At 44.2% G+C, this 15,576-nt stretch overlaps 1 protein-coding gene across 1 annotated transcript; it reads right to left on the reverse strand.

Moving 5' to 3' along the window:
- Positions 1-12,217: 12,217 nt before the first annotated feature.
- On the reverse strand, positions 12,218-15,576 carry LOC111205209. Its single transcript, XM_048749272.1, has 3 exons — positions 15,520-15,576; positions 15,138-15,235; positions 12,218-14,987 (listed from the first exon to the last, which is right to left on the reverse strand). The coding sequence occupies exon 3, from the start codon at positions 13,224-13,226 to the stop codon at positions 12,657-12,659; it is 570 nt and encodes a 189-aa protein (XP_048605229.1). The 5' UTR covers positions 13,227-14,987; positions 15,138-15,235; positions 15,520-15,576; the 3' UTR covers positions 12,218-12,656.

Below are 15,576 nucleotides of genomic sequence, written 5' to 3' on the forward strand. Positions count from 1 at the left end.
AATTTATATTAGTTCTGGTCAAATACATATGAAGAAACATTTAACAGATTAGATAGTATTTACCTCTATTCAAAGTCAATATCTTACATTAATTGATTCTCTAAATATACCACAAGATTACATCTTTCTGGTATCTCATATTGTGTGTCACTTTTTAATATAATCTTCTGTATATAGCTCTTAATTATTCTTGAAATCTTGACTATTGAATTTAAAATATATCTGTGGGAATTAATATAAGGATGGGAGTGTCAGATTGTGATTTTATATTTTAGTATTTATCTCTATTCAAAGTCAATATATTACATTAATGGATTCTCTAAAAATACCACAATATTACATCTTTTGGTATCTCATATTTTGACGCTAGTTACTTTTGTAATCCTATGTATATAATAACTCTTAATTATTCTTTTTGACTTTTGAATTAAAAATAAATCATTTATAGCCATTAATATAATTGCTTTCTAATTTTTTTATGTAATATACAGAATTCATTGTTTAAGAAAACACAAACAAAATGTCGTGGCAAGGGAGAAGAAGAAAAAGAAAATTGGCAGTGACGGTTAGATGCCGTCTAGATCGTGCTTTAGCGAATGAAGAATGTCACACTTTATTCTCATGTTCTTTTACAGAGTATCTTGGAATGGTGGCATCTGATCATCGGCCAGTGGTGGCTTATCTTGAGGATAAAGTTACGAGGAGGAAAGGACAATTTCGGTTTGATAAGAGGTGGAATGGACAGGCGGGCCTCATGGAATCAATTACATGAGGTTGGATAGACTATAACGAAGGAGGAGTTGAAGAGAGAACAAATAATATAGTGAAAAAAATTAGTAATTGTCGTCATGAAATTGCTAAATGGCGGAAAGATAATCCTCCTTATGGAAAGAAAAAAAATAAACGAACTACAACAAGCTCTTGAGGAGGTACAAACAGATAATACTAGGTCTCAGGAGGATATTCTGGAGGTATCTAGGAAATTACAAGATGCATATAAGAATGAGGAAGAGTACTGGCACCAGAAAAGCCGGAACATGTGGTATGCATCTGGGGATCTTAATACAAAATTTTATCATGCTTTAACAAGGCAAAGACGGATTCGCAATAGAATTGTTGGATTACATGATGTGGATGGGAATTGGATTAGAGGGGAAAATGGTGTGGAAAAAGTGGCAATAAATTATTTTGAGTATCAATTTAGTACCACTTCCCATCGGAATTTGATAGTTTTTCTACAGAGGTTACACCGGCCATTACTCCTCAGATGAATCAACACTTGTTGAGACTAGCGACGGAGGAGGAGGTCAAAAATGCTTTGTTTATGATGCATCCAGAAAATGCGCCAGGGCCGGACGGCATGACAACTCTTTTTTCCAACACTCCTGGCATATTATAAAGAATGATTTAGTGGAGATGGTGAATAATTTTTAGGTCTCGGGAGATATGAATACACGATTAAATATTACTAACATATGTATGATTCCAAAAACAAAGAGACCTACGAGGATGACGGAATTGAGGTCAATTAGTCTATGTAATGTAGGCTATAAAATTATTTCGAAGGTTTTATGTCAGCGATTAAAAATCTATCTTCCATTGCTTATTTCAAAAACTCAATCGGCATTCGTGGCAGGAAGGTTGATCTCTGATAATATCCTTATCGCTCAGGAAATGTTTCATGGATTACGGACCAATAAAGCATGTCAAGAAATGTATATGGCAATCAAAACGGATATGAGTAAAGCGTATGATAGAGTGGAATGAGACTTTATTAAGGTCTTATTACAGAAGTTAGGATTTGACCTTCATTGGGTCAAATTAATGATGGAATGTATATCATCGGTTCAATACATGGTTCTAATAAATGGTCAACCACGCGGTCTCATTGTTCCCCATAGGGGCTTATGGCAAGGAGATCATTTATCGCCTTATTTATTTATTTTATGTACTGAGGCTCTAATTGCAAATATAAAAAAGGCAGAGAGGGGCCAACAATTAACGGGGATGAAGGTAGCGAGAGCTTGTCCGGCGATATCACATTTGCTTTTTGCGGATGATAGCCTCTTCTTTTGTAAAGCTCAAAAAGAAGAGTGTCAAATCATTTTTCGGATTTTAAAAGAGTATGAGGCAGTTTCAGGACAGTTAATTAATAAATTTTGATAAGTCTTCAATTCAATTTGGACATAAGATTGAAGAGTCTGTTAGACAAGAATTAAGGGACATCTTGGACATTCAGAATCTTGGAAGAATGGGATCTTACCTTGGACTGCTGGAAAATATGGGGGGCTCAAAGATTCAAGTTTTTAGTTTTGTACAAGACCGGTTAAATAATAGAGTTAATGGGTGGACTTTTAGGTTTTTCACAAAATGAGGAAAGGAAGTGATTATTAAATCAGTAATTACAGCATTACCAAATCATACGATGTCATGCTATCGATTACTGAAGGCAACTGTAAAGAAGCTGACGAGTGCGGTTTCACAATTCTGGTGGAGTCCAGGGGGAAGCACTAGAGGCATGCATTGGAAATCATGGGACAAAGTATGCGCAGAAAAGGATAAAGGAGGTTTGGGATTCAAGGACATCACTGATTTTAATACGGCGATGGTTGGTAAACAGTTATGGCGACTGATTGAAAAGCCCAACACTTTATTTTCTCGAGTTTTCAAAGGTTGGTATTATAGGAATGCTTCACCCTTGGAACCGATTCGTTCATATTCTCCGTCTTATGGCTGGCGGAGTATTATTTCTGCTAGATCTCTGGTAAGCAAAGGACTAATCAAATGGGTGGGATCAGGATCTTCTATCTCTGTATGGAATGATCTTTGGCTCCCAGCCACTCGCCCGAGACAAGCTAATAAAAATCAATACAAATTACATCCGGACCTTAAAGTCGAGTCTCTCATTGACTCTACCTCGCGTACTTGGAATTTGGAGGCAATTCGGGTTTTGGTGGATCCCCAACACGCGAAACTTATAGAAAGCATCCCTTTGAGCATGACTCAGCGGATAGATAGAGATGGATGACACTTTACAAAAAATGGGAAATATTCGGTCAAGTCAGGATATCATGTAGAGCGGATTTATCCAGATAGAGAAATATCACCTTTACTGATTGGCCCCACAGTTGACGTTTTGAAGGCTTACTGTTGGAAAATACGGTGTCCACCAAAGTTGAAACATTTTCTATGGTAATTAGTGACAGGGTGTATAGCAGTGCGGAAGAATTTACACGCAAGGGGGATTCAAGGGGATAATTGTTGTGTAAGAAGTGGAGCTCATGAGGAATCAATTAATCATGTGTTTTTTGAATGTACTCCAGCTCTCCAGGTTTGGGCTCTCTCGAAGATACCATCAAATCCAACTTTTTTTTCCAACAAGTGCCCTCTTCACAAATATGGATCATCTATTTTGGAGAGTCCTTCCGCAGATGGAGGATCACCAGTTTGCTTGGATAATTTGGTATATCTGGAAAGCTAGGAATAATAAAGTTTTCAGTAATTTGGACATGGATCCTATGAATACACTTAAATTGGCAGAAACGGAATCGACACTGTGGGCTGAAGCACAAGTATTACATAATCAGAGAATGGCTCCACAAATAAACACGATATTACCGTCAATTCCAGGAAGATAGTGCTTTCCAGATGGCTCGTGGAAAGAGGGTTCTAGTTTTTCAGGACAAGGTTGGCTTAGCACTTTGGAAGGTTTTGATGGATTGTTGGGGGCAAGGAATGTTAGGGCTAGTCTCTCGCCTCTTCATGCGGAGATGGAAGCGTTACTATGGCAATGGAATGCATGAGGAATTTATGTCAATTTCAGGTTACGTTTGCAACAAATTGTTCTCAATTGGTGAAGATGGTTTCGGAACCAGAGGAGTGGCCAGCTTTTACAAGTTATTTGGAAGATATCAAGATCCTGAAAGAGTGCTTCACCCGATCAGAGTTTATCTATGTACCACGGACGCAAAACTCAAAGGCGGATAGTCTAGCATGCAGTGCTAGGAAGCAATCGTCTTTTGTCGTTCACATGGATGCAGATCATCCAGTTTGGTTTACAGAGTTAATATGAGTCTGTATAGTTGATGATAAAAAAAACGAAAAAAAGAGAAAATACAAACAATAATCAAATACTATAGAAAATGTGTATTTAAAAAAAACCTTAGTAATAAAATATACTCGCTGAAAAGATCTCCCATCAACAAGAATATGAGTCAGCTTGGAGATCGCAGATGCGGAAAGCCGACACCAGAAGAGGTGTGTTCCATGCTTGTTCAGTTCATCAAAAACAGAACAAATGTCTGGTTCAGCTGATCAACAAAAGAACAAATGTCTGGTTGATAAGATAAGCCACTGAGCTGAGGGTTGCGAGTAAGTAGTCACTACAAGAAAACACATCATATTTTGACCACATTTCTGACCAGCTAAAATGGTTAAAAGTAATTATAATCTTATTCTGACTACTTTGTGATGACTTAGAAAAATGGTTAAAAAATGATTAGAATTTTTTAACCAAAACATATAGTCAAAAAATGCTCAGAAAATATATTATATTTTGACCATATTTCTGACCAATAGAAAATGTCAGAAATTGTTATGACCTTATTTTGACCAAGTCGTGATGAATAAGAAAACTAGTCAGAAAATGGTTAGGATTTTTTAACCAAAAAACATAGTCAAAAAGTGATCAGAAAATTATGACCACATTCTTACCATTTTCTGATGATATCTTTTATTTGACCTAGATCTCAAATCTTCTTTTCTCATTTTCATCAATCCTGTTTGCTCCTCAAACGGCACCATTAAGCCTCTTCTTCATTTTTTGTTCTACTGATTTTCTCTTAGTTTGACAGATTCCTTCACATCCCTTCTCTATTTGTCTCAATTTTTATCTTCTTTTTCTCTGCTATTCCATCACCATAACCTCTCTTTCCATCATTGCAGATCATGTTTAAGAAGAATAGTGTTGCTGCTATCATTGTCCATCTCAACCTAGCTTCAGTCATCGCTCCTCTACTCCTTGCAAGGACGTTAGATCCATATTTTGTGTTTCAGTGAATAATATTTAGTGTCATGTTGGGTATGGGTCTGACCCTCCCAAAAGGTCCACATAATGATTGTCCTAACACATGATCAAAACAGATGAGCTCGGCTCGTCGACTCGCGAGCTAGTAGTCGACTCGACTTCGGACTACTTTTAACCGGCAGAGCGAACAACCGTAAGTCTTCGGCTCGACGACTCGGTACAGCGGCCCGACGCCTCGGCCCAATCGTTGAGAAGGCCCGTTAGGTCAAGTCGATTTGGTCAACAGAAGACCGTCTATAAGAGGAAGAGGAGAGACAACGATGAAAGGATCCACAAATTACCACACACTTACTTTCGGCTATAAACTAGGGTTTTAAATCTTATTCTCGCCGACTTGTATTCTCCGGCAAATTAGCTTTCGCCGGTTCATTTCCTTGTTTTCCCCTCCTTGTAACACGACTGAGCGTTCACTTGATCTAATAAAACACGTCTTTGTCTTGACCCACCGACGAGAACTCGTCATTTGCTCTTTACTAGTTTATCGACAGTCTCGGTTCAAACAGTTGGCGCCCACCGTGGGACAGACAGAGTAGCGTCAGCAAAAGATCATGGCTCGATTTGATTCGCCGTCCGACGACGAGCCACCTACGACTGAAGGCGCTCCGACAGCAGCGGCCTTCGCAGACACCATACTCGAGAGGATGGCGCAGCAAGACGCCGTCCAGAAGGCAACGAACGAGCAGCTCGCCGCCATCTTGGCTCCCTTGGCCGGAAACTCAGGAGATCCGGCCTCGACGGTCCGAAAACAGCTGTTCGACACTTACCGAACAGTCGGCGCAGAAAACACGACGAACACAAACGCCGCCCAGGCTCAAACACCCGGTGGCGTAGATCTCGTTACCGTCCGGGAAATCGTTGAGCTTATGCAGTCGTTCTTGGACATGAAAGACCGAATGCTTGAAGGACCTACTTCGGCGCCGTTGATTGAACGCGTCCTCGCCGAAACCCTAAAAACCCCCTTTTCCCAGCGAATCACTGACGTACGGTACCGACCAGCCGAGAAAATCCGCCTTCCGACTTTTGTCGGAAAGGCAGACCCGACTGACCATATCACCGCATTCAACATCGCGATGGGTCGAACTAACTTTTCTGATGAGGAAAGAGACGCTGGCTATTGTCAGCTCTTCGTCGAGAGTCTTCAAGGACCAGCCCTTGGATGGTTCACAGGATTGGAACGAGACTCCATCAACAACTTTCACGACCTAACATCCGCATTCCTCAAGCAGTACATCATGTTTACGAGACAAGGAGCGACCCTATCCAACCTTTGGAACCTATCTCAGGGAGCGAACCAAAGCCTCCGCGACTTCATGGAGAAGTTCAAAATTGTCGCTTCGAAGGTACATATCCCAGACAGCATCGCCGTTGACACGTTGATGAATACTCTCTACCTCAAGTCCCTGTTTCGCGAGGATCTCTACAGAAACCCCACCAAGTCGCTTCAAGATGCTATCGCGAGGTCGAACAACTTCATCCGAATGGAAGAAGACACAGCAGCGATACTCAAGAAAATGAATGCGGCCGCAAAACCGACGACTGCTCCAAAAGCTCCTGAGGCACGCCAAGAACCCCGACAGCACGCCACAGGCAGCAAATCTAATCAGCAGAAAAGCTTTGTCTATGTCGTCGAAGATAAAAACCCGCCCCCGGGATCGACTGTCGTTGTGCGCGAGAAAGGTTGGAACGTCTGGGAGAACGACGAGAAGCCGCAAACTTCTTCGGCGCCTTCAACTTCGAATCCTGGCACGACTGAGCCAAACCTGTGGTGCAGTTACCATAAGTCCAAGGCACACGACACAAGAAACTGCAGGCATCTGGTCGATGCCCTTTTCTCATCTTACGAAAACGGAACAGCCAACGTCGAGCTCCCCAAGCCTAGGCAAAACAACACCAAGAGCTGGAGCAAAAACAAAGAAAAGAAGGCTCAGAAAAGTCAAGACAAGGCCGGAGCCCGACCCAAACGCGCAGAGGATGACAAGCCAGAAGAGCAAGACGAAGACGAGGGAGAAGCACAAGTCGAAGAAGAGCAACCTCGTAATCGTCGACGCGTCAAAGTTATCCTCGCACGACCAAGTTCCTCCTCGGATGAAGAAGAGGAGAGCAAAGTCTGCGATTGGCACGAACGCTCCAACAAGCGACCAAGTGAAAACGGCAGACCGGAAGAGTCGAATGACTTGAGAAACAAGCTCAGGTGAAAGTCGCAGACAATCGACCGTGTGCACGACTCTATTGTTCAATCATCGAAGAGTCCAAGGCTAAAAGAGTCAAAGACTCCATTGTTCAACCCCAGCTCAAGCCCCGAGTCTTCGACCTTCGTGATCAGCTAAACTCAAAATCAGAAGACCTCAGGATCAAGCTCAACCGGCCTAAACGTTCCGACTTACAACGAAAGTTGGAGGAAACGAAAGCCAGGAAAAGCGATAAACATGAGCCAATCATCGAAGACTCGCCTAAAGACCTGAGGGTCCAACTGCAAAATAGACGGATCGAGCGCGTTCCCTTCTTAAATGTAATTATGGGAGGCTCGCCACCTTGCGGCAACTCGGTTCGATCGATCAAGGACCATCGACGACAGGCAATAACCTCAAAGAAATGGCCATCGAAACGTGAGAATGATCTCTCGATCACTTTATCACCTGACGATGCCATCGACGTCCATCTACCTCATAACAACCCCCTACTCATCAAAGTAGGACTCGTAAAGTGTGACGTCGCCAAAGTTTTGTTCGATACTGGCAGTTCGGTTGATCTGATCTTTCGCGATACACTCGATAAGATGGGAGTCGACCTGCGCGCTTCCTTACGGGATTCAACGGAGCTTCCGAGACGATGATCGGAATAATCATGCTTCTGGTCTACGCATGCGGAGTAACACGCATGGCAAGTTTTCCATTATCCGAACAAAGGCTCCATATAACGCGATCCTCGGAACCCCCTGGTTACATCCGATCAAGGCAATATCATCGACGTATCATCAGTGCGTGAAGTTTCCTGGACTGAACGATCAAATACAGACTCTTCACGGGAATCAGCAGCCCGCTCGTGACCTACTGATTGCAACAGTGAAGATGCAACAGTCGACTCCTCGCATCAACGCGATAGCAAAGCAAATCCAACCTTAAAAAGACGAGATTCTAGAAGTGACGATCTATGACTCCGACCAAAGCAAAATAGTCCTAGTCGGCGCTTTCCTCACCAACGAGATGCAACGCACGATCATCGACTTCCTGAAGCAGAACGCATCAACATTCGCTTGGACAACGTCATATATGAAGGGAATAAGTCCCGCCATAACATCCCACGAGTTGAATGTAGATCCAACCATCAAGCTTATTCGCCAAAAGAGACGCAAGCTTGGCCCTGAACGAAGCAAGGCCGTCAACGAAGAAGTCGATCGAATGCTCGCAGCCGGTTCAATCGCCGAGGTGCGATACCCGGAGTGGTTGCCTAACCCGGTCGTCGTCAAGAAGAAGAACGGAAAGTGGCGTGTCTGCGTCGAATTCACCGATCTGAACAAGGCTTGCCCCAAAGACAGTTACCCGCTTCCGCATATCGATAGATTAGTCGAATCGACTGCTGGAAACGAGCTCTTGACCTTCACGGACGCATTCTCGGGTTACAATCAGATCATGATGCACCCAGACGATCGAGAGAAAACAGTATTCATCACCGATAGAGGGACGTACTTCTACAAAGTGATGCCATTCGGTCTTAAGAATGTCGGTGCGACCTATCAACGACTCGTCAATCGAATGTTCGCCGATAAACTGGGGAACACAATGGAGGTCTACATCGACGACATGCTGGTTAAGTCACTCCGCGCGGCAGATCATCTAAATCATCTAAAAGAGTGCTTTAAAACGCTGAATGAGTACGGAATGAAACTCAACCCTGCAGAATGCACCTTCGGCGTCACTTCAGACGAGTTCTTGGGATACATTGTCACCCAGCGAGGGAAAAAGGTGAATCCTAAGCAGATCACCGCCATACTTGACCTTCCCAGCCCAAAAAACAGCAGAGAGGTTCAGCGGCTCACGGGGAGGGATTGCAGCATTGAACTGCTTCATCTCGAGGTCCACGGATAAATGCCTCCCCTTTTACGAGCTACTGCGTGGAAACAAGCGTTTCGTCTGGGACGTGAAGTGCGAAGAGGCGTTCAGACAACTCAAACAGTATCTAACGACTCCTCCCATGCTATCGAAACCAGAAGCCGGTGATACACTCTCCCTTTATATCACAGTATCCTCCACCGTGGTCAGCAGCGTCCTCGAGAAGATGGTTCTTGCAGTATCCTCAGCAGAAGCCCATCTTCTACACGAGCAAGCGAATGACCAACCCAGAAACACGATACCCCACCCTCGAGAAGATGGCTCTTGCAGTTATCACGTCATCGAGGAAGCTGCGTCCTTACTTCCAATCGCATACAATCGAAGTACTAACAAATCAACCGCTCTGCACAGTAATGCAAAACACCAACCAGTCCGGACGATTATCGAAGTGGGCTCAGTGAGCACGACATTGTGTTCAAAAATCGAACAGCGGCAAAATCCCAAGTCCTCGCTGACTTCCTGATCGAGCTCGCACCAGAGCTAGAGCAAGACCTAATCCTTCCAAGTTAGAATTGGATACTTCACGTCGACGGATCGTCAACAAACAAAGGATCAGGAGCAGGAGTCCAACTACAGTCTCCAACAGGCGAGCTAATCAGACAGTCGTTCAGTTTCGGCTTCACCGCTTCAAACAATGAAGCAGAATACGTGTCATTGATCGCAGGACTACGAGTCTCTAAGGCAGCCAAAGCAAAACGCCTCAGTGCATACTGAGACTCACAACTCGTTACCAGTCAGTTTAGCGGCAACTACGATGCTCGTAACGAACGAATGGACGCGTACCTTAAAGTCGTTCAAACATTCGCTAAGGACTTCGAATTCTTCGAACTCACCAAAGTCCCCAGAGGAGAGAACGTGTGCGCCAACGCCCTCGCTGCCTTGGGTAGCAGGCTGCGCGATCAGGTGAAATGGACCATCCCCATCCACAAGATCGACAAACCAAGCATCGAGCTCCCGCCTAGCGAAGCGACCGTCGTAGAACCCATAACCGAAGCCATCCCCATGGATGAGGACCCCACAGCAGAACAAGTTGAAGCTACCGACTGGAGGACATAATTAATCAACTATCTGGTCGATGGAAAGCTACCTTCCGAGAAATGGATTGCAAGACGACTCAAGACAAGGAGTGCCCACTACGTCGTCTTGGATGGAGAACTCCATCGATGGACCACAACCAAAGTACTCTTTAAGTGCATCAACGGCGAAGAAACGCATCTTGTCATGGCCGAAACGTATGAAGGCGCTGCAGAAAATCACTCCGGAGGTCGAGCACTCGCTTTAAAAGTCAAAAGCCTCGGCTTTTACGGGCCAACAATGAACGCGGATTGCGAGGCATACACTCAAAGATGCGACCAATGCCAGCGACACACTTCGACAGTCCATTCCCCGACAGAGCTGCTACGGACGATGACGACACCATACCCTTTTATGCGATGGGGAATGGACATAATCGGCCCTATGCCAAGCTCTCGACAGAAACGCTTCGCCCTGGTGCTAACTGACTACTTTACAAAGTGGATCGAGGCGGAAGCTTTTGCCAGAATAACAGAAAAAGAAGTTCAACGGTTCGTGTGGAAAAACATCATCTGTCGCCACGGCCTACCTTACGAAATAGTTACTGACAATGGCTCCCAATTCATATCGAACAAGTTTCGAGAGTTCTGCGAAAGATGGAGAATCCAACTCAACACATCGAGTCCGTAGTACCCGCAGCGCAATGGTCAAGCTGAGGCATTTAACAAGATCATAATCGACGGGTTAAAGAAACGCCTCGACTTGAAAAAAGGATGCTGGGCCGATGAACTCGACTGTGTTCTTTGGTCGCATAGAACGATTCCTCGAGGAGCAACGAAATCAACTCCTTTCTCAATGGCCCACGGAGTCGAAGCTATGGCTCCCGCCAAAGTGAACGTAACCAGTCTACGTCGGTCAAAAATGCCACAGAACGTTGAGCTTAATAGCGACATGCTGCTCGATGCTTTGGACGCTATCGAAGAACGACGCGACCAAGCCTTGCTCCGCTTCCAGAACTATCAGCATCAGATCGAGAGCTATTACAACAAGAAGGTCAAGTCTCGACCTCTCGAACTGGGCGATATTGTACTCCGTAAAGTGTTCGAAAAAACTAAGGAGCTGAACGCAGGCAAGCTTGGAACTAACTGGGAAGGACCGTACAAGATCGCCCAAGTCATTAAACCAGGAGTCTATCGACTCGAGACATCAACAGGCAAACCTGTTCCCAGAGCATGGAACTCCATGCATCTCCGAAGATACTACTCTTGAAAAACGTATCTAACGATCGAGCAACTGCCAGTTTTGCTCGATCAGACCTCAAAACCAACGAGTGAATGACAATCAGTCACTTTCACTCACAAAAAAAGAAAAAAAAAACTAGTGAATGCGCATCATCCAATGCCACTTTCGCTCATCAAAAAGGAACTACGAATGGATTGATCCTCTCCCAGAGGTACGTAGGCAGCCTTAACCGGTCCAGCTATAACCAAAAAATCAAAACAAATCCCCTCGACGAGAGGAAGTGCGAATTTTTTTGGCGATGCTTACGCACGAGCACAGCCCTGTCTCTCGGACGAACGTACTAGCACTCGCACCCACTAACGAGCATGTCCTGATCAGACACGTGCTCGGGGGACTTCCGGTTGTATCACGGCCCCAGCCGATACGATCGAGACGACGGCTTTCAATCATCTTATGATCCTTTAAAGTCAGGTTCGGCCAACCTCATATTCTAGGATTACATTGAGATCGGTTGAGAACCGCTGTCGCTCGAAAAACAAACGATTCTCTTCGAAATCGGAAACTCGAACTGACGGCACAACGCGTCAAAACTCGATAAACCATCTGATCAGCCTTGAGTGTTACTTCGAGATGCCGACCATATTGCCATATTAAAATCGTCAAAATCTAAAGTCAGAAACAAAATTCGACGACTCGTCAAAAGACCTTTGGAAATTCCGAGTCCAAGAAGCCTCATTTCACAACTAAGGCAAACTTCGTTTGAAAAAGTTCTTAAGTCCAAAAAAAGTCATAAGGCTTACTGAAGGTTCAAAACAAAGAACAAAGCCACAAAACAAAGAGGTTCGGAGTTACAACAACACAAGACCTCGAAGGGCCAAAAGACAAAACAACTAAGAAAGATTACAACAAACATAAAGAGTCAGCCCTCGCCCCGGCCAGGATCGTCCACTGAAAGTCGAGGAACCGGATAAAGAACATTCTCGACAACTCCCACGTCAGAAATGGGTGGGTCAGCCACCAGTGACCTGCTTTCAGGTACCTCGGGGACTTGGGCAATCGCGTCCTCGCTCCCTCGCTCCCCCCCTCTCAACTGATGATGCATTCAAATCTTCCCCTACTCCGGGAGGTGCTCCGTTGCTGGACTCGTTCTGGCCGCTTCTTTCGATCGAAGAATCAGACAACTCGACCAGGTCATCAAGACCGGGTCACGTTTCTCTTCCTTCGGCGGGGAGGACCGGATCTGCGTCGCCAGGACCGACCTCTCGAGCTGGTGCTTCTTCATCAACAATAGAGCTTGCTCCTAAGGGAGCTGAACCAGGATCACTCGAAGGAAGTACGGGAGGAACTGTCGATCCCTCGACCAACGGAACCGCCAACCTCTCAGATGACGGCTCGCCTTGCGAGCTGCTTGGAGTCTGAAGGGTAGCAGCGGTTCCGGCATCGATTAAACCAGCGTTCGACCCATACGGATCGATCACCGCTAGGAAGTTCTCGTTGAGGAACTTAGACGCTAGAGCGAGAGGAGACATGCAGAGATACTCTACAAGGATTTCACCCACATCTAGGCGAACGGCATTTTCACCATACTCTTTTTCCGACCCGGCGAACAGATCGATCGACTCCTGAGGGATGTCGATCCCATTCTCCTTAAGCGCCTCAAGACATTTCTTCATCCCGAATGCTTGACTGTAGAGACACCTCGCGGTGTCGAAATCATCACGACGAGCCTCCCGCTCGCGAATGTTGTTGAAGCGCCTATTGCAGTTCGCGACCATCTCAATCTGAACGCAGACCCTCTCAAGGGTAACCTCGTAGCTTCGGGAGTCCCTCAACTGGTTGATCTCCTTCAGATGCCTTAAGACCGTAGCAGCCTTCTCCTTCTCCCAAGCGGCCTTCTCTTCCTCAAGAGAGGCTTTCTCTCGCTCAAGAACTCTGATCTTCTCGCCAGCAGTCTTGAATTTGCCCTTCAGCTCTCCAAACTTCTCCGTGAACTTCGCCTTCTGGGCCTTCTTCTCTGCGAGTAGTCGACTCTGCTCTGCCTCAGCCTTCTCGATCACTGCTTTGAACTCACTGGTTTTACAGTTAAGAGCTGAGTCCTTCACTCGCACGAGCCTTTCAGTGTTCTTCAACTTGGAGATAGTTTCTTTCAAGGTCGTGTCGTACAGCTCAATGACGTAATTCACACTACCATCACTCTGCGTAAAAAAAGATTGAGAGTCAGGACCAGAAGCATTAAAAAGACAGAAGGAGGAAAGCAACCCTTACCAGAACCTTGGTCCTTCCCGCATCGACATAAGCGTCCTTGAAAATAAGGTCTTTAACCGGCGGCATATCATTCGCACCTCCTCGGATTTGGCGAACTAACTCGGCGCATTCCTCTGGGGCGTAGGCGAGCGGTGTGTCACCGTCGTATTTGAACTCCACGTAATCAAGGAACTTGACGGGACCTTTCTTTCGAGTAGAGCTGCCTCCGGGAGCCGACGGCGTAGAGCGAGAAGTGGTGGCAGTGATCGATTGAGAAACTCCTGCTTCGCGCCTCCCTTCGGGCGTCTTAGAATGGTCTCGACCGTCGGAACCTCGATCAACAGATGGTTCCCTTCTCCCCCTTTCCAAGGGAACGACCGGAATACTGCTCAACCCGTCATCAGTCAAAGCCGCGTTACCACGACTCGACTCTTCGTGAACCACGAGCTCTCACTACAAAAAAATTAACATATTGTGACAAAAAAATTGGTCACAATAAAAGTATTTTCGTCACAATAATGATATTGTGACAAATTAGTGACCAAATGTTAATGGTTACAATACCGTCGTAACAAATTTTTTTACGTAACAAAAATGTCACAAGTTTTGTGACAAATATATTCGGTAACCAATTTGTTACATTTAGTGACAGAACGAAAGCGTCGTAATAGTGTCATGATTACTTACTAACCAAATTGTCTCAGACAGTCGTAATTTGTAACAAATACAGCGTACCAATTTTGTATCTCACTGTTACAAAAAATATGTAACAAAACGCTACTTTGTGACCATACATTTTAATGCTTTTATATGCCGTAATTTAATTATAAAATATACAATTAAAAAATAAAATCAAATGTACATATAAATTAAATTTAAAAATAATAAAAAAAATCTATTTATTTTTCGAATAATATTTTGTAATACAAATAAATAAAATTAATTAAATAATTAAAATTAAAGATAAAAAGAAAACAATAAATCAATACATCTAATTCTGTCGTCTCGGCCGTACCGGCCAACACCACCGCTGTTGCAGATCATTGATGCTGCGTTTTCCACCACCATCACATTCGAAGGTAGAACACTTGATTAGCTGTGGCAGACCAATATATCATCCCAAACAATCTGAAATTTCTTGCCGAGCAGGGCGGTCATCTTAGAATAGTAATAATGTGCAAATTGTGTCTCAGCAAAAGATCGTAGTTTTTATGGATCCTTATCAAACAGTGAGAGATGTGCTTCCAGCGTTCGTATTGTAGCCTCAGATCAATTCTCATCTTGGTATTTGACTGTTGAAAGGCTTACCAGAATTGCGTCTGCAACAATTTAAAAAATTATATTAAAATTTCTCAGTCTGCAATATTCAAACCTAATCATTCTCGCAGCATAACTACGTTATCACAATAGAACTACTTTTAAAGATAAATAAATCTTCTCACCAGGAAATTCAAGCGTGGTGAAACTGAGATAAAGTAACGACAATAGAACATGAACTTGTGTTTCCACTGGTTTAGATTCTTCATCTCGCTGAATTGACCTGGTATGAAAGGTCCATATATCTAAATAAACAAAACAATTTAAAGAGCAAAAATGTAGAAAATCAAAGTATCAAACTATGCTCGGCTGAGAAGAATCAAAAACTGGAATCGATTCACTTTTCTCATCTCAAAATTCAAAGTAAACTGAAATTGGCAGGAAAATCTCTAATATTACGTAAAACAAAAGGATCTAACTGCTATCAAAGTAAGCTGAGTCGACATGCAAATGTCTGCATCGAACACAACAAAACGAAGATTAACATTGGATGCGAAGATCTCTTACCACTGCTGGAGAGATTGAAGAAACACATCTCCTCTTCTAACCACTGCCGGAAATTCT

Source organism: Brassica napus, chromosome C2, assembly GCF_020379485.1.
Source record: "Brassica napus cultivar Da-Ae chromosome C2, Da-Ae, whole genome shotgun sequence".
Lineage (NCBI taxonomy): Eukaryota > Viridiplantae > Streptophyta > Magnoliopsida > Brassicales > Brassicaceae > Brassica > Brassica napus.